Raw genomic sequence first — 19781 nt, 5'->3', positions numbered from 1 at the left:
TGCAGGGCCCGGCAAGGAGAATGGGCAGCTTGTGCTTAAAAGGCCTGAAGGCTTCCCGGAAAGATTCTTAAACACAAGGTGTGGGAGAGGGTTGTGGGCATCCTTCTGACTGTTTGGTGGTGACGTAACTGGGGGTCAGCACTCCCAAACCTCTGCTTCCACCCCGCCTAAGGTCTAGTGCTTATGGGCAGCATGTCGTTAACTTATTCCACCTGGTGGGCATGTCGGTAGCTGCAAAATAGCTCAGAGGACACGGCTGAGAATATTGTCTATAGCCCTTGAGGAGGAACTCAAGGTCCTTGGCTTTGCTCAGTGGCTAAACTACTAGTATTTTGTCTTGTTTGACTGTTTTCCTTTCTTTGTGCAGTTTCTCACTTCCCTTAGGTTTATTCTTTGACTGAGGTTCTCCTGCAGACAAGGCGGATGGAGGACTTGGGGTGGGTCGTCCGTCCCGGGAGACCCCATAGATAGGGTCCTGCTCATCTTCAGAACCGCTCTGCTTCCTCAGTCTGGGCCTCATGCTTATCCTGCAGGGAATTTCTTTGACAGTCTTTTCTATTTCTTCATAGTTTCTCTCTTCATACTTTACCAGTTTAGTAATTTATATTTTCTTTCTTCATAGTTCGATTCCTTATGAATTCTGATTTTTTTATACACTAAGTAATATCATTAGCTTACAACTCTCAAATTTCCACTGTATCTGTGGTTATGTTTTATTTTCATTATCAATTTTTAGTAATTTGGGGGTTAGGGATATCTTACACTGCCATATTAGACTTCTAGTGAGAGTTTTTGTGTTTTCCCCCCTAAAATCAGGTTCTTGGATTCATTCATCGGTGCTGTTTCCCTTGTATGATTTATTCATCTATAGTTTTTTGCTTATTTCTGTTTCTGCCTCAAGTTTCAGCCGTCTCACTTTTGACTTCTTAATTCAGATGCCTGGTTTGTTCTGCTCTTTTTTTCTTACGTGACAATGAAGGCGTGGGTGGTCCACACCCACTGTGGCACCTCCGCAGTTCAGATTTGTAGGGATCTCACCATCACTGTTTTATGTGTGTCCGGTCATCACAGCTTTGATTTATTCTCTAACCTAAGAGTTATTGAGGAGTGTACTTTTCAGTGCCCAACTGATGAGAGAGATTATTTCCTGTTGTTGTTAATTTCTAATTTTATTAGGTTATGGTTAGAGGTGCAAGTTGTATAATTTTTACTCTTTGTTCCATGAAGGCCTCCTCTGAGGCCCAATATCTGATCAGTTATGACTTTTGTTTTTATCCCAGGGAGTCTGCCCAACTGCTCCTGAGCTATCTTTATTCACTGGGTTATTAAGACTCTCTGTGCCCGCCGTGGGCTAGGGAGACCACTTTCGAGTCTGGCCGCTCTTTGCCCAGGGCCAGCGGACGGCGCCCGCCCCAGGGGCGGCCTCCAGGGAGTGCTGCGTGACCAGAGCGCTGGGCTCAGCCCCCGGGGCCTCGTGAGCCATCAGTCGGAGCTTCTGTCTCTGAGTCTGAGCGGCGAGTCTGTTCTTTATTATTTCAGCGCTTTGTTGTATTTCTTGGCACATGCTGGTTCATGAATACTATACCTTCATTCTGGACTTGTTGTAACACTAACAGGAGATTACCTTATTTATTTCATGTAAAAAATTATACATGACCTTGATGTGAATGCCATGACCACTCCTTCATTTGTTTATATTTACTTCATTTTTCTTACTGTTTCTGAACTGCTGTGTTGTATATGGGTTTTCTGTAGATAACATATAGTTAGGCCTGAGTGACAGAATTTGTCCTTATATAAGTTAACCTATTTACATTGATTGTCATAATGATATATATATATATATATATATATATAATTTTGTTTTGTGCTTCCTACTTTCTACGCTTCCTTCCTGTCTCTTTTATTGTCTTCTTCCATGTAGACTGTATTGGTTTCATATTGTTCTCAAGTGACTTGGAGATGATAGTCACTCTTATGTTTTCTAGACTTTTCAAAAACCATTTTGATCTGCATATTTCTCATTATCAACTTCAGGAATTTAGCTAATTCTCTCCTCTTAGGAAGGCACTTGAGGACCTCTGACTCCCACATTTTATGATGTGGAGGCCTGATTTAACTTCACGTTCACCTTATCAAAAGTGTGTCTTTACTAGTGTCTGGGCACCAGCAAACAAAAACACAATGAAAAGTATAAGAAAGCTCCAACAGTGTCTGTGGGGGGAAGGCTCTTGTGGGGGCAGGTTAAAGGCCTGATGGCGAGAATCGATCAGAAAGATGTGCTGATGAGGGAATGTGGCTGTTTAGATACCTTTTAATAAAAACACCTTTGTCAGATTTCACTGAAATTTGCTTTGGGAAAGCCAATTACACAGTGAAATTGGTGGAAAATCTTATTATTATGAGCTCGTAGCCCTTGCTCTACCTGCTTTAACGTCTAGAGATGAACGGTAAGAAGGCAAACCTCCATCTCTCCTGAACACCAGATCCCTCCTCCCTCGTCACTTTTATTGAACTCGCAGTTTGCCAGAACCCACGCATGGAAAATTGCTGAAGATAAACATTGTATTTTAAATTACTCCAGGCAACCAGGCAGACTGGAAAAAATCATTCGAACAAATTGAAAACTGAAATGTTGATATCAGATATTAAATTAATGTAAGTGAGATTGAAACAATATCTAATTAAAATAATTTGAAAAATGAGTTGGAAATTGAAGCTGACATAGCTTTTACCAGCTTGTCATTGTTGTCACCGTGCGATGAAGCTCCGTCCACCGAAGCCCAGCCTCTCCTGGGAGACCTCATGGGACACCCAGCAGATAAGAGCCTTTTTACTTATACAGTCGGGGCTGGAAGGCAGGCCAGGAGGACCTTCCATGGGACCCCACAGCAGGGTCTGACATCAGCCTCTCGTCTCCAAGGGAGGACGGCTCTCGGAGGCGCACTTTGCACTTGAGACTGAATGTGCTCAGTGCTCTGCTTCCCGCGGGGCAGCAGGCAGAGGAGGGCAGGTCTGGACTGCGGACTCGAGCCCGAGCTCCGAGACACAGGGACCCTGCGAGCAGGCTCAGGGGCGCTCGGCACTCTCCAGGAGCTGGGGGCGTCCCATGGGCGGGGTGCCACGGAGCTGGGGGCGTCCCATGGGCGGGGTGCCACGGCCGCTGTCTGCAAGAGGACGGGGCAGCTCCTGGTGATATTCACGCCCCTCGAACAGCTGCCTGGGAACCGTCTGCATGTCCATTTGTGAGAAAAAGGTGATGGCATGGGAGCCGTTTGCTGTGCTGGAGCACGTGCTTCTTCCTGGTCTCAGTCGTCCTGAGGCCAGAGACGTCCAGGGGTCAGGACGGCCTGGCTGGGTGCCCGCAGCCTTAGTGAGAGAAACAGAGGGGGTGACGTCCAGGGGTCAGCACGGCCCGGCTGAGTGCCCACAGCCTCACTGAGGGAAAGGGAGGGGGTGACGTCCAGGGGTCAGGATGGCCCAGCTGAGTGCCCACGGCCTCACTGAGGGAAGCGGGGGGGGGTGATGTCCAGGGGTCAGGACGTCCTGGCTGAGTGCCTGCAGCCTTAGTGAAAGAAACAGAGGGGGTGACATCCAGGGGTCAGGATGGCCTGGCTGGGTGCCCGCAGCCTTAGTGAGAGAAACAGAGGGGGTGACATCCAGGGGTCAGGATGGCCTGGCTGGGTGCCCGCAGCCTTAGTGAGAGAAACAGAGGGGGTGACGTCCAGGGGTCAGGACGGCCTGGCTGGGTACCCGCAGCCTTAGTGAGAGAAACAGAGGGGGTGACGTCCAGGGGTCAGCATGGCCCGGCTGAGTGCCCACAGCCTCACTGAGGGAAAGGGAGGGGGTGATGTCCAGGGGTCAGGACGGCCTGGCTGAGTGCCTGCGGCCTCACTGAGAGCCTGGGATGACTCCGCCTGTCTCTGTGCCGGCCGCTCCGGGGTTGCTCAGGCCCAGGCTGCTCCCTGAGGTGTAGAAGGCAGAGACTCAGGAACCGGCCGGTTGGGTGGCAGGACCTTGTCCAGACTCTGCACACGACATGGAGCCCAGCGACTACTGAGGTCCCGCCTCACAATCCACACAGGCGTTCCTACTGCAGGCCACACCAGACGTTGAAGAATCCGACCATCTTATACACGTTTACCTGTAACTATGCTTAGTATAACATAACCTGGGTCGGGAAGATCCCTGGAGGATGAGAAGGCAAGCTGCTCCAGCATTCTTGCCTGGAAAATTCCTTGGACAGAGGAGTCCAGCGGGCCCAGCGTTGCTCGTTACCTGCAGTGATACACCTCGTATCTCTCGCTCCCGCCACTTTGCTCAAAGCCCCTTAACCTGGAGCTGTCAGCGCCGGGCTGGCGGCCTCCCAGAGGGCGGCTCGAGTTTCTCTGCTTCGTCTTTGCACCGGGAGAACCAGGTCCTGGGACTAATCCTCGTTCAGAAAGCAACCAGAAATGCCAACATATCAGCACACAAGGACGATTGTAAACACATTAGCGATCTGACAGCATTGAAATTCTTATAGATGCCAAACTGAGTGAGAACAGGAACCTGCGGTGTGAGGGACAGCGATGCTGACCTTCATCTTGAGAGGAGTTTCCAGGCCAGGATGTGCTTGAACTTTAACCTTCATGACCCTGGAGACTGTGGAGGGCAGGAGGAAGACCCAGGGTGGGACGAACCCAGAAGGGTGGCAAGGACCTACACAGGCAGCCGGGACCACCTCAACCACAGGGAAGACGGTGCCCCCATCCGCTTCGTTTGAGCCGAAGGGTGGACACTGCCTGTTCCCCATGTCATCACCAGGCGTGAGGGCAGTGGGGACCACGCCCAGCCATCCGCCTGCATGCCCCCTGCTGGCCTCAAACCCAAAGCAGTCATCTCCGTTTACACTGGGGCCCCAACTGGATGGGCTTCCAGAAGCCTGGAAGAAGGAAGTGCAAATCCTCTGAAGGAACACTGCTTTTTCTCTGTCCTCAAAGCAGTCCCATATTTAAAGCCCCCAGAAATAGGAACTTCAGAACATGCTGGAGAATAAGACTCCACGAGAAAGGTTGCCTGCAAGCACAGTCAGAATGAAACCTCGGACGCTGACTAGGAGAATTTTTAGTGAACCCATGGATCTTAGTCCATTTAGAGGAATACAAAAGGAAGTTAATACAACCTGAAGATCAAGAGTCTTAACAATGACCAACGATACTTTTTTAAATGAAAAATACAATTACAGAAATTTTAAACACAGGAGGTGAGTTTAATGACAGATTAAATCTAATTGAAGAGGGGATTAGTAAACTAAAAGATAGAACTGACTGAATTATTCAGAATGCAGCCTAGAGAGAGGGAAAGAAATGGAAAACATGTAAAGAAAAGAAAAAGGTAAGTATTCTTAGAAGAAAATCTTTAATATACTTACCAGGAGTACCAGAGAGAGGAGAAAGTGATCAAGCTTCAGTGTTTGAAGATATAATGGCTAAAGAATCTCATCACTGATGGAAAACACCAGTCCTCAGATTCAAGAAGTCTATTGGAGTGAAAAACAATTCCACGTGCAGATTCGTAACAGAGAAACTGCAGGACATCCGAGACAAAGAGAAAGTCTGATCAGTAGCCAAGGAGAAAGGCAAGCAATGCAGGGAGGAAAGAGAATTCAGTTTGTGGCTGATTTCTCAGCAGCTGAAAGGAAACCTCATGACAAAAGTGTAATGTCTTCATATTGCCGAAGGGAAATTGCTGTCCACCTAGAATTGTACTGGGCTTCCCTGGTGGCTCAGTTGGTAAAGAATCCGCCTGCAGTGCAGGAGACCTGGGTTCGATCCCTGGGTGGGGAAGATCCCCTGGAGAAGGGATAGGCTACCCACTCCAGTATTCTGGCCTGGAGAATTTCATGGACAGAGGAGCCTGGTGAGCCATGGGATGACAAAGAGTCAGACACGTCTTAGCAACTAAATAACAACAACAATAATAAATACAGCAAGAAAGAGAGAGAAATTATATATATCAAAATAAAAACTTTAAAGCTATATAGTTCTTAATAATGCATAATAGAAATAACAAAGTATATTTTAATACCTGGGAGTTTGCATTTAAATCTGCAAGCTGAGGGAAGTTTATTGTTTTAACTGTGTTAGAAAAGAAAGAAGAATTAAATAACTGAAATTTTAATATAAGAAGTTAGAAAAAAGAACAACAGAATAAACCCAAGTAAAGTGGAAGGAAGGAAATAATAAAGATAGAAGCAGAAATGACTGAAACAGAGAACAAATATATAAACAGAGATATAAAATATAAAAAAAAATTTATAAAAAGCAGAAGTATTTCTTTTTGGAAAAAAAAACTGATAAAATCTCCATTGTAGATGGTCAAGATAAAAGAAAGCAAGCAAAAACTATATTGGGAGGCTTCCCTGGTGGCTTAGCTGGTAAAGAATCTGTCTGCAGTGCGGGAGACCTGGGTTTGATCCCTGCGTTGGGAAAGGCTACCCACTCCAGTATTCTGGCCTGGAGAATTCCACGGACTCTAGTCCGTGGGGTCACAAAGAGTCAGACACGACTGAGCGACTTTCACTTTCAACATTCAACTTCATATTGGGAGTCAAAAATGGAATGTAACTACAGATGCTTTACTGTATGAAAGGTTAGCAAGAGGGTGAACAGTGTTGTGACTGTTTATTCAAAACTTTAGATACCATGACCAAAATGAATAAATAGAAAGGCTGTGTATTGTCACCCTGCGTATTTAACGTAATATGCAGAGTACACCATGCAAAATGCCCATCTGGATGAATCACAAGTTGGAATCAAGATGTTTACCTACTAACTTAATTTCTTCTTTGGTTATAGGATTGTTCTTGTTCAGTTGCTAAGTCATGTCTGACTCTTAGCAACCCTGTGGACTGCAGCACACCAGGCTCCTCTGTCCTTCACTATCTCCTGAAGTTTGCTCAAATTCATGTTCATTGAGTCAGTGATGCTATCTAACCATCTCATCCTCTGCCACCCCTTTCTTCGTTTGCTTTCAACCTTTCCCAGCATCAGGGTCTTTTCCAATGAGTCAGTTCTTTGCATCAGGTGGCCAAAGTATTGGAGCTTCAGCATCAGCATCAGCCCTTCCAGTAAATATTCAGGGTTGATTTCCTTTAGGATTGATTGGTTTGATCTCCTTGCAGTGCAAGGGACTGTCAAGAGTCTTCTGCACCACAATTCAAAAGCATCAATTCTTTGGTGCTCAGCCTTCTTTATGGTTCAAATCTCACATACATACATGACTACTGGAAAAACCATAGCTTTGACTAGACAGACCTTTGTTGGCAATGTGATGTCTCTGCTTTTTAATATGCTATCTAGGTTTGTCATAGCTTTCCTTCCAAGGAGTCTTAATTTCATGACTGTAGTCACCATCCACAGTAATTTTGGAGCCCAAGAAAAGAAAATCTGTAACCAGTTTTTCCCTTTCCATTTGCCATGAGGTGATGGGATTGTATGCCGTGATCTTACTTTTCTGAATGTTGAGTTTCAAGCCAGCTTTTCCACTCTCCTCTTTCACCCTCATCAAGAAACTCTTTAGTTCCTCTTCGATTTCTGCCATTAGGGTGGTGTCATCTGCATATCTGAGGTTGACGTTTCTCCCAGCAATCTTGATTCCTCTGTCCTTCCACTGTCTCCTGGAGTTTGCTCAAATTCATAGCCATTGAGTCAGTTATGCTTTCTAACCATCTCACCCTCTGTTGTCCCCTTCTCCTTCTGCCTTCAATCTTTCCCAGCATCAGGGTCTTTTCCAGTGAGTCAGCTCTTCGCATCAGGTGGCCAAAGTATTGGTGCTTCAGCTTCAGCATCAGTCCTTCCAATGAATATTCAGGGTTGATTTCATTTAGGGTTGACTGGTTTGATCTTCCTGCTGTCCAAGGGACTCTCAAGAGTCTTCTCCAGCACCACAATTCGAAAACATCAATTCTTTGGTTCTCAGCCTTCTTTATGGTCCAACTCTCACATCTGTACTTGGCTACTAGAAAAGCCATAGCTTCAACTATACATAGCTTTGTGTGATGATTTAAAGACACACACTTCCTAAATTATAGCATATTTATTTATGAATGTACTTTCTTCCCTTTGTTTTGCAAAATCACTGATAACATTGTTTTAAAAAGACTTTCACAAAATCTATGCACTTCCCAAGTGGTCCAGCGACTAAGACTCCATGCTCCCAGTGCAGGGGCCCTGGGTTCAATCCCTGCTGGGGGAACCAGATCTCATGCGCCACAACTAAAGAGTTCCCGTGTTACAACTAAGACCTGTTGCAACCAAATAAGTGAGAAATGGCAAAACTCATTTTTAAAAAATCTGTGCGTTTCGACAGAAATAATCCAGCTCTAATTGCACACATTGTATAAAATGTGAAACTATCACTTCTCGGCCTTTTGGCTAAGATCAAGTGTAAAATGTGAAACTATTTTCATGAAAAATGTTACATCTGAAATTGCAAATTAAAATTATATCCCTTCAAAGATGTTTTAAAAAGTTAAAATGAACTATTAGTTATAAAATAAAATTAATAAGTAACAAAGCTTTAAATCTAAAGTGTTTAAATAAGGCTAAATGTTTATCCTGTTTTTGAAACTGTAATCAAATTGTAGTCATTTTTATAAAAGTAAAGTGTGTGCAGTTCAGCTTCAATATTCATCTAGTTGCCAGAATGATGAGCCAGGGGCATGATGTGTGACATTCCACCCAGACTGACGAACAGAGAAACTGATGGATGTCCTTCTGGTTGCAAAACGCTTCTCAGCTGCACAGGCTACCTGGTGATCTGCGGGACCTGCAGCACTTGCAGAGCCACAGACCAAGATGCTGGAAAACGGGAGAGCGGGCTCAGACCCACAGGCAGGAACCCTTTGCTTTCTGGCTGAGAGGCAGGCTGGATAAGTTAATTAATTTGTGTCTTCTCCCCCTGGCTCTCTTTCTTGACGTGCAGACCCTTCCCAGCTCGAAGGCTCGTGGGATAAGGATGAGCAGACAGGACGAGCAGAGTGTGGCTCCCCCCAGGCCTGAGGCTTGGCCGGACGCCGGCACCTGTGCTCGGGCCCTGCGGGGCCCCGCCCCTCGCCCTGGGGTCTGCAGGTGGTCTTGCTGCCTACCGAGGAGGGGCCCCCCCAGGGCCGGGCCTCCTCGCACGTCGGGCAGGAGACTCACAGCTCCCCTGGGGCCTGGGGGGGGACCACTACTCACCTGGGCCCCCTGCTCAGAGCTGAGGGGGGGGCCAGGCTCCCAGAACTTTGGCATCAACTTTCCTTCCAACCCACTTCCCTTCCCAGGCCTAGCTTCACCCCGCAAGTTCTGAGCAGCTGGAATCACTGAGGAAAGGTCCAGCCCCTCCCTGGGCTGCTGACCAGAGGCCCTGCCAATTTCAGCAAGGCTGGTCCCAGACCAATGGGTCCGGTCAGTGTCTCAGATGCTCTGGGCCGTTCACTTCTGCAGAGGTCGCTGGTGGGAGCCGGCGCAGGGTGGACGCATGTCTCCTCAGGCAGACAAGCACACAGGTGCGGACAGGAGCAGCACCTCTGTCTCTGCCAGAAGCCGGCTCCACGCCTTCCTGAAGCGGCGGGTCCCCGGTGTCCGCCCGCCGCCCAGCCCCGCTCCCGCCCTCCCGCTTTCTAATGGGCATGGCCATTAAGTTGTCCCTGTAGCAATTTAGATCACAGAAGAGACTTCTGCACATCCTTTCAGGTTAAAATCACGAGGATAAAGAAGGAGGCAAAATTATTCCACTGTAGCTACGTGCTTAATTATATGGAATGCTGCATAAATTGTCAAGTGCGAAGAATTATTCTGATAAATTAAAATACTAATTAAATAGGCTATTGCGGAGTTTTGAGAACATTGTGGGGTTCTGCTCCTCCAGGTAATTTGCATATCCTTCATCTAGCGAATTTAATTTTAAAGGACTTCTTTTTGTGTTTGGAAACCCTTTTTGTCTCCTGTGAAGATAAGAATGGGCTTTACGCATTGTTCTCTCCTTTATTAAAGCAGCTTCTCTCAGAGTCTCTGCGTCCTGGCCTGCTGGCGCTCACGCATGCCCACCAGCTCAGGGTCCACATTTGGCCATAAAAGTAACTGGGAGCTGATGTCCAGCAAAACATCCAGGCCCAGCAAGGCTCCTCTGTCCCGTCGAAAGGCTTCAGCCATGCCTGGGAGTGGAGATGAGCTCCACGCCCCGTGGAGGGTGAAGCTCGTCTCCCTTGTGTCTCCAGGGGGTGCTGGGCGGGGGGCACACAGGGGTCGGTGCCCGGGAGCCAGGTCTGGACGCCTGACGGAGCTCAGTGCACACGTCCGGGTGAGGGACACGATGTATGAACACGCGAGATCCCCTCCACTCAGCAGAAGGGATGCATGAGACGAAGTCCATGCAGCTGGGCCAGGAAGCGTCCGAGCAAATGGACACAGTGCTGACTGTCTAAGAACAACATGGGGAGGATTCGGAATGGCTGAGACTTACAGAGCGTGCTGAAGACTCGCAGGCTGCTCGTCCTTTTAGGTCAGTGTGAGCTAAAATAAGTGAATGTAAGTAAACAACCACAAAAGGGCCTAGCTTAGTATAAACTGGACCGTTCACACAGGCTGGAAGAAAGCTACCATCCCGGAGTGTATGTGCGGCTGCCATCCCCACCGGTGAGAAATTTCAAAAGGGAGACTGGCTTTGTTGAAAAGGACTTGATGCCCAAGACTGAGAAGGTCACAGAAGACCCTGAGACTTGGAGAGGAGCGTTTAGGTCCCATGGACGCACACGTTCCAGCCGCCGAGGGCACACGCGTGTGGCTGGAAGCCACACTGACTGTCTCCTGGGAGGCTTCTCGGCTGAAAGCAGGAAGACAGCGGCCCTGGGGGGCGCTCGGAGGACCCCCACTCCAGGCGGCACCTCGGGTCACTGTTGCTCTCTGACTGAGGATGGAGGTGGACGGGAGGTGGACCCGGAGTCAAACGCAAGGCAACATGATTTGTCACTCTAACTCAAGTTGTTAGGAGAAGGTGCCCGTGGCCTCCGGAGGCCCCCGTGAGCATCCCGGCAAAGGCGCCACATGTCCGTCGAGAAAGAGCCTGTCTGGGTGGGCGGGCAGCCGCAGGGGGCACTGGCGGCTCGGGCTGTTCCTGGACAACATGACAAAAGTGGACAGTGTGGGTGTTTGGGGCAGGCTCACCACTTGCTGAGTCATGGCGGCCATAGAGCAGAGTCTGTGGATTACCGTGAAGCTGAGCGGAGGTGGCCGGTCCTCCCCGAAGGGTGCCGCTCCGGAATATGCCCTGGTCCTGTGTGCACGTGAGTGTGTGTGTGTGTGCGTGCGCGCGCACGCGTGCGGTTATTTGGACAAGACCCACTTACGGAGGGGTGTTAACACCCTGCAGCATCTGAGGACCACAGTAGGATCAAAGGATGGAGCAGACTCTGCAAATCGGAAGCGAATAGGGGCAGATGTGTGTCCTGACCCGGGAGGCAGGGACCGGCCCCCTGCCCTGCTGACCCATCACCCCTGCAGAGCAGGGGACGTGCCTGGGGCTTCTGTGGGTGGTAATGGAATGTCTGGGGAGACGGGGATCCCTCCGGCCGATGCTGGTGGGACCAGGCCATGTCCAGCCCCTCCCAGCAGACCCTGGATGCTCCGACGGCCTACAGGACGCACCAGCCCCAGCATTTTGTCTGTCCCACCTGTTTGGTTTTTCAGGGACAGCCCACCTGAGTGCTATGTCCATTCCCAGTGAAAATCCTTTAGCAGAAGCAGCCCCTTGTCAGCATGAGGCTGAGTCCCCAGGCTCCCTGGCTGGACCCCGGAGAGGCGGTCAGCTGGGGGAGCCCTCCGTGGGCACACTTGAGGATGGCAAGTGATCCTTGGCGGCTGAGCCTCAGGTGTCTCCGCCTAGCCCTCCCTGGCAGGTGTGCTGACCCCTGGCTGGGTACTTCAGCCTTCCTGCCCGACTGGCTTTTCGCCCTGTGCCTGGAGTGCCTGGCCCTTCTCTGCAGCGACAGTGGCGCACGTTTAATTCCATCTTTAGTGCTTTGTGTCCTCAGCCTATTGAAGACTCACTATTATCCCCCCAAAGTAGCCTGTCATTCAGTAAAATGCCTCCTTTGTTCGCAGGAGAACATTAAAATCAATTGCTTTATACCCTATCTCTTAAAGAATATCCTCCATTCACGGCTTACCTTTGAGCCGCTGCCCCCTCCCTGCCCTGCCGCCCCCTCCCCAGCTTAGAGCCTCTTAAAGTGCTGGTGCAGTAACCCCCGGGTTTGCATCTGCCTCCCGCAGCGCTCCCATAATTACCTAAATGTAAGAAATAACATTCATTTGTTCAAAGGAAAACTTTCTGCCAGACAAGGGGAGGGCCCCGGAGGCTGGGGAGGTGGCTGTGGCAGGCGCTGTGTGTATCCCTCGGAAAGATAGAGTTCCATCACCTAAGATGTGTTTCACAATAAGACTGAAAGTAATTGCTGTTTTCTTGCTATCTCATTCTGCATTAATCACAATTGCAATGCACTCTTCCTTCTTAGGGCTTGCAATAAAATTCTATTTCTTCTGGTTTTCATTTCCAAAATGACATGGGCTTTATCCGAAAGAATATTCCCGCAGAATCGTAAGCCAAGGTCAATTGCCTTGTGACACACTTCCTCTCCAGGAGGTGGGGACCGCGCGCCTGCCACGGGATTAACTGGGCTTCGTCTCCGGCGGCTAATTGTTTCCAGGGCCCACTCCACTTGGTCTGATACGGAGGGTAATTCATTCTCTGAGAGTCTTGCTCACTCTAAGTCAGCAGCAAACTAGGACGAGGGCAGTGTTGGAGGCGGCTCCTTACAGGAGGATCTGCCAGGGGCAGGAGCCGGAGTGGGTGGACAGCTCCCGGAGCGGGTGAGGAAGGCAGAGCCAGGCCCCCCGGCTGGTGAGTCTGTCTGTGAACACAACCTCGTGACCAGAACCTACTTCCCAGTCATTACACACCTGCAACCAGCCTGTCGTTCAAACCAAGACTCCGGGCGGCAGGCCTGCCTCCCGTCTCTGGTCCAGGCTCCATAAGGATGCTGTGAATTTCCTACCACGACGTTTTATGGGAGGGACCCACAGCCTGCTCTCGGTGGGGAGCCCCCGGGCCGGTCTCCACCCCAGGCTCGTCCACAGCTCACCTGGGCGGCGGGGGGTGGTGCTCAGGTGTCTGGAGAGCGCTCTCCTCTCCTCGCTGACCTCTCACCTCTCCATCTCTCCCGCAGCTGACAACAAAGACAAACTGCAGACCATGTCTGGGCTGCGAGTTCTTCAGGCCGGAGTCGGCTCGGTGAGTGACTGCGTGGCCGGGCGCCTGGCAGGCTCCGGCGGGGTCAGCCCGCCGTGCGGGGCGCGGCGGAGGCCGGCGGGCAGGCGGGCTGGCCCTCCGGTGGGGGCGGGGTGCTTGCGCGTGGTGCGCGGCTTGTGTGACGCCGTTTGGTTGCCTTCGAAACTGTGTTCGATGTCTCGCTGAGAAAACACCAGAGCCTCTGGGAGCGCGATCTCCCTTCCTCCGGGGACTCAGGTGTGAGGTCTGCCGTGGGAAAGGTGTTCTCTTCCCGTGGGAGGGGCCCTTCCGTCTCCGTAGTTACAGGCCCCGTGGGGCTGGGCGGAGAGAGCAGGGGGCCTGCGGGTCGATGTAACGCCCGCCGTCGCCTCACCGGCCTCAGAAGCAGGCACTCGACCGAGCCCTCCATCAGGCACTCAGCCCCGCGGCCCTGGCGCCGGCCCGGCCGGTCGCCGGCAGTTAATGAAACATACGCTGTGCGCCGCGGATGCACCGCCCTGGGGTGGCTGTCCCGCTCGTGAGTCAGCGGGCCCGGAGCCAGTCTGTGTGTGCGCATCTGAAATCCCTGATTTCACGCCCGCAGCGACAGTAATTAACCGTTAAGGGCGCTTATTTAGGCGCTCCTGGCTCAGGGCAAGATGCCTCCACGTGGCCACTCCAAGGCCCGTCGGAGCCCTGGCTCTTGAAATAAGAACGTATTTAGCGGCTGCTTCGGCACAGAGGCTGGCTCTGTGCTCCACAGACGGGGGGCCTGCCTCGAAGTCCCTGCGTCCCCAACCTTGGCGATCGGTGACGGGGAGGGGATGCCGGGGGTCTGTTGGCCCCCACACCACCCGTAACCCTCGGGGGTGCAGTGACCACTGGCGGGAAGGCAGAGGGTTCGGAGGATCCAAGCCCAGATGGAAGGTTCTGATCCGCGGCTCCCAGCCTCTGCAGGGTGTCCTTCCGGCAGGACGTGCCTGGTGCCCAGTGGTGGAGCGGACCCAGACCAACTCCGTGAGGGCCCTGGGCGTCGGCTGTCAGAGGGCGCTCAGGCGCTGGGCCCCTCCATCCTGTGCGGTGGGCGGAGCGTGTTCCTTGGAGGTGGCAGACTGCCCTGGAAGGGGCGGGGGAGGAAGGGTCCAGGTGGGGGTGCGGAGCCGGGCCGCTGTGGTTCCCGGCGGCGGGGAGCCGCGGGTGGGGGTGTTGCGACTTTGCGGACTCCAGACCAGAGGTCGCAGGGACAGGTCTCGGAGGAGGGCGCTGACCGCCGCCCCCTGCTCCTGGTCTGGCCGGGCACACACCCAGCTTGCACGCAGGGCCACCTGTCTGTGATCTGATGCCCGTGTTACAGCTTGGAGACCCGCCCTGCCCCCTGGCCCCCGTCGCCTGTGAGCACTGGGACCCCATGCCCCGTCCTGCCCTCACGCTCCCCTGCATGGTCATTGCTCCCTGTCTCCTCCTGTCAGCACAAGCACGTGCACCGGCCTGTCCAGCTCGTACAATGAAAGCTCCCTGGACACCAGTCTCTCAGCACACTGGCCCTCTCGCCTCCCTGCCGCTCGCTGCCTCCTCCTTCCCGAAACCACCCCCAAATGTGCAAAGGCGTCTCGACACCTCGCACCAGCAGGTCAGCACCTGCTCACTCCTGACACCCAGTCTGGCCTGGCCCCCAGTGTCCCCTGGATGGTCCCCGTCCACAGCCCCAGGAGCTCAGTGGTCAGCGGCAGTGGTCACTGTCCTGAGCATGGCCTCTGGACCTCCTGGCCTGGCTGCCTGGCCTCCTTCTGAAGCCAGCTGCGCTAAGGGGTCTTCGTGTGGGGTCTGTGTGTCCCCGGGGGTCTTCCTGAGGCCACAACCTCTACATCATCCAGTGATGACCCCACCTGGCCCGTTCTCCACACTCCAGGTGCGCACAGACACCAGCCCTAATTTTCTGTCCTTGGAAACTAGCAAGGGGTCTCCGAGCCTGGGTGAAGCAAGGCCCCTAAAGCTCTCCCCACACACACGCCTGGCCCTGCCCCAGACCGGCTCACAGCAGAAATTGGTGACGCGCTGTCTGGGACCTGGAGGACCCCACAAGGGGAGCCTGAGTTGTCTGTGGAGATGACGACCTACACTCGGAGGGGAGCCCCTGCTCATTTCTGGGCGCCCTTCCCACTAGCTGGCAGGGGTCCCGCCTGGACGGTGGGGGCGCAGGGCAGAGCAGACCCCAGTCCCACGGCGCTGCTCCTGCAGTTTCATCGTTGTTTGCTTCCTTTCTGCTCCTCAAGCGGCCAGAAGCCTGGCCTCACCCTCCCCAGGGGCAGAAAACGGCCACATCCCAGGGCGTATTCCATCCAGGGACTGAAGCGTGGCCGCGGGTGGCTGTCCTCCCCTGGTTCTCCCCGAGCCACCCGTGTCTCCTCGGGGCCCCAGGTTTCCGCGGCCCACGGGGCGCTCTGAGCCCAGCTCCCAGGCCCCGTCCTGTTTCATCTGCAGAGGGAGGGCTGCTGTCGCCTTTGTGGTTGTCTGAGGTTGCTCCGATGGGTTCTCAGGCCCAGAACCCAGGTCCCATGTAGCTCTGCCCAATAGAGGGAGGGGCGTGTGTGTGCGTGGGGTGGGCCCTGGATCGTGGAAACAGGTGCAGGAGGGGCAAGTGGTGATATGTGTAAGAAGCTAGTGTTTCTTTTTCTAATTTTAATTGCCTCTGCAGTGTTGAGCCTGATTTTGACGCTTCTGATTTTCCTTGAAATGTATTTGATATGAATGTCTCTGCTAATTCCTGACTCTGGAAAGTGGAGCAGAGTCTTGATTCCTAGAAATCTGCCAGCATTTACGGGATGTCTCCCCAGCACTGCTGATTCAACGTGCGATGACAGATAGCGGAATTAAAGCCTTTTAAGCCAAATGGAAATATCTCAAAACAAAATTTAAAGGCAATGAACAGATTAGAGGGGATGCACACATTCCTGATAGATTGGTGGTATTTTGACATTTTTCAAAATCTAGTTTCTGATGTCTTGAACGTCTTCATATTTTTTCAAGTGAATAAAGTCATGTTTTTTTTTCCAAGGGAAAATTATGATATTACCAAGAAAAAAAAACTCAAACATTTGGAAGAAAAATCATCTAGATGATTGTCCCCAGGCCAGCATTTCTTGAGAGTGGCTTCCGTGGTGTATCTGAAATAAACCGCGGCCTCCTAGTTCTCTAGAGTGTCGTAAATGCAATACGATTAGCGATGTACCTGCCTGCATTTCAGTGGGGCCCCGGCACAGACGCCCTGGCGTAGCCTCGGACGGCGGCCTCACGGCCGAGCCAGACAGGAGCAAGAGCTGCCTCCTTGCAGGTTGTGGGGAAAGGAGGAGGGGTTCTCCTGCACCCCCTGAGGGCCCCCTGCCCTGAAAGTTAAACCGACAAAGGCAGGCACGCAGGAGCAAAGCTGCAGGTTCACTGATCTGAGCCTCCCGGGGCTTAGGGAGAGAAGCCCACATTCGTGGGGAGACCAGCTGCATTCTGGATCGGGCGGGGGGTGCACGGGTGGGGCGGGGGGTCTCCGCAGAGGGCCTCTGTCTCGGAGGGGCTGGGCCCGCCTCAGGGAGAAGGGTGGGCAGGGCTGGAGCCACTCTCGGCCCCGGGGGTGTGTCGGGGGGCGTGCCCTGGTCCCTGGGCTCGGGGAGCTCTGCGGGGCGGGCAGGCGGCCGTCCTCCCGCTGGCTCAGCCCAGCTGCACTTCCCTCCCGTCGGTCACCATTCCGGCTCCTGGGTACGATTTTTGTCCAGAGAAAGGACTTTGCGGCCAAACGCGTGTGGGTCCGCACAGTCCCTGAGAGGCTGTGAACCTGCGGTCTGCTCCTCCCGATGCCTTGCTGTGACTCAGCTGTGTGCGGCTGCCCACCATCGTCACGGGAGACAGAGCGGGCGGGAGGGGGCACGCCACGGTGCTTTGAGGAAACGGCGTGGTTTCCCCCAGAAGCGCCCCCAGTGTTGCCATCTGTGGAAGGATGTGGCTGTTCCAGCGGCGGTTATGAAAGCCCAGGGTTCAGGAGGCCTCTGAGAGGAACTGGGCAGCGCTCACGGCCTGGACTGGTATCGCTCAGCGGCCAGAGAATTGCAGCCGGGCCAGCCCGGGTCACGGGGACTCTCGGAGTGGGGGGTAGTGTTGAGCCAAGTCCCCAGGGACCCTGTGGCCAGTCTGCTTGGACTTGGGGATGGATTGATGTTGAGGCCCTTTGCCAAGGTGCGAAGAAGGCATGTGGTACCAACCCCCTGCCCTGAGAAGACGATGGGGCAGAGCCCTGTGTGGGCCTCAGGCCACGGCAAAGCTGTCACCCCCAGGGGTCACTTTTCACGTGTGGATGGAGTGGGACCCGCCTTCATCACGCTTAGTAAACACCCAGAGGTGTGTGGTCAGTACCCACGGGTGTGCAGTCAGTACCCACACATGTGCAGTCAGTACCCACGGGTGTGCAGTCAGTACCCACGTGTGTGCAGTCAGTACCCATGGGTGTGTAGTCAGTACCCACAGGCGTGCAGTCAGTACCCACACATGTGCAGTCAGTACCCAAGGGTGTGCAGTCAGTACCCACACGTGTGCAGTCAGTACCCACGGGTGTGCAGTCAGTACCCACGGGTGTGCAGTCAGTACCCTCACGTGTCCAGTCAGTACCCACGGGTGTGCAGTCAGTACCCACACATGTGCGATCAATACCCACAGGTGTGCAGTCAGTACCCACGGGTATGCAGTCAGTACCCACGTGTGTGCAGTCAGTACCCATGGGTGTGCAGTCAGTACCCACACGTGTGCAGTCAGTACCCACGGGTGTGCAGTCAGTACCCACGGGTGTGCAGTCAGTACCCACACATGTGCAGTCAGTACCCACAGGGGTGCAGTCAGTACCCACACATGTGCAGTCAGTACCCAAGGGTGTGCAGTCAGTACCCACACGTGTGCAGTCAGTACCCCCGGGTGTGCAGTCAGTACCCACAGGGGTGCAGTCAGTACCCACGTGTGTGCAGTCAGTACCCACACATGTGCAGTCAGTACCCACAGGCATGCAGTCAGTACCCACGGGTGTGCAGTCAGTACCCACACGTGTGCAGTCAGTACCCACAGGGGTGCAGTCAGTACCCACGGGTGTGCAGTCAGTACCCACAGGCGTGCAGGCAGTACCCACAGGCGTGCAGTCAGTACCCACGGGTGTGCAGGCAGTACCCACACGTGTGCAGTCAGTACCCCCGGGTGTGCAGTCAGTACCCACAGGGGTGCAGTCAGTACCCACAGGGGTGCAGTCAGTACCCACACATGTGCAGTCAGTACCCACAGGGGTGCAGTCAGTACCCACGGGTGTGCAGTCAGTACCCACACGTGTGCAGTCAGTACCCACAGGGGTGCAGTCAGTACCCACGGGTGTGCAGGCAGTACCCACAGGCGTGCAGTCAGTACCCACAGGCGTGCAGCCAGTACCCACAGGGATGCACTCAGTACCCACGGGTGTGCAGTCAGTACCCACACGTGTGCAGTCAGTACCCACAGGCGTGCAGTCAGTACCCACGGGTGTGCAGTCAGTACCCACGGGTGTGCAGTCAGTACCCACAGGCATGCAGTCAGTACCCTCACGTGTGCAGTCAGTACCCACGGGTGTGCAGTCAGTACCCACAGGCGTGCAGTCAGTACCCACAGGTGTGCAGTCAGTACCCTCATGTGTGCAGTCAGTACCCACGGTGTGCAGTCAGTACCCACATGTGTGCAGTCAGTACCCACTGGTGTGCTGTCAGTACCCTTAGGCGTGCAGTCAGTACCCACGGGTGTGCAGTCAGTACCCACAGGCATGCAGTCAGTACCCACGGGTGTGCAGTCAGTACCCATGTGTGTGCAGTCAGTACCCACAGGGGTGCAGTCAGTACCCACAGGCCTGCAGTCAGTACCCACAGGTGTGCAGTCAGTACCCACGGGTGTGCAGTCAGTACCCACGGGCGTGCAGTCAGTACCCACAGGTGTGCAGGCAGTACCCACGGGCGTGCAGTCAGTACCCACGGGTGTGCAGTCAGTACCCACAGGGGTGCAGTCAGTACCCACAGGCGTGCAGTCAGTACCCACAGGTGTGCAGGCAGTACCCACAGGTGCATGCTCGGTACTCACAGTTGCAAGGTGCTCATCACAGACATGCCTCGTGGCTGTGTGCCCAGGGACCGGCTCTCCACGGGAGTAAATTCATGGTGATGCAGGAAGCCCCGTGGCAGCAGGAGGAGTGGGAGACACGGCAGAGGACCCTGGAGTGCGGAGCCTGCAGACGCGCTGGGGCTGTCCCAGTGCTGATCTGAAGCCTCGTCCTTGGACGTGGTTACAGAGGTGGCTGGTGGGCCCTAGTCTCAGATCTGTAATAGAGATCAGAAGCGCTAACAGTCCCACTCGACTCAGGAAGCTGCAGGACGGTGGGGACCTGACACCTTAAGAAGGTCCTCACTCTCAGTGAGTCCTCACAGCCCCAGAAACTCCTCTTACGAGGATAA

General features: G+C 53.4%; 1 protein-coding gene across 2 annotated transcripts in view; it reads left to right on the top strand.

The window, feature by feature from the left end:
• Positions 1 to 19781, top strand: part of PTPRN2 (protein tyrosine phosphatase receptor type N2) — a 600304-nt gene that overhangs the window by 340403 nt on the left and 240120 nt on the right. For both annotated transcript variants that reach the window (XM_061166236.1, XM_061166237.1), the window contains one exon: positions 13247 to 13311. In XM_061166236.1, the coding sequence (XP_061022219.1) occupies positions 13247 to 13311 (65 nt within the window). The remainder of the gene's footprint in view (positions 1 to 13246; positions 13312 to 19781) is intronic.

Source organism: Dama dama, chromosome 18, assembly GCF_033118175.1.
Source record: "Dama dama isolate Ldn47 chromosome 18, ASM3311817v1, whole genome shotgun sequence".
NCBI lineage: Eukaryota > Metazoa > Chordata > Mammalia > Artiodactyla > Cervidae > Dama > Dama dama.
This window is presented reverse-complemented; position numbering and strand designations above follow the sequence as displayed.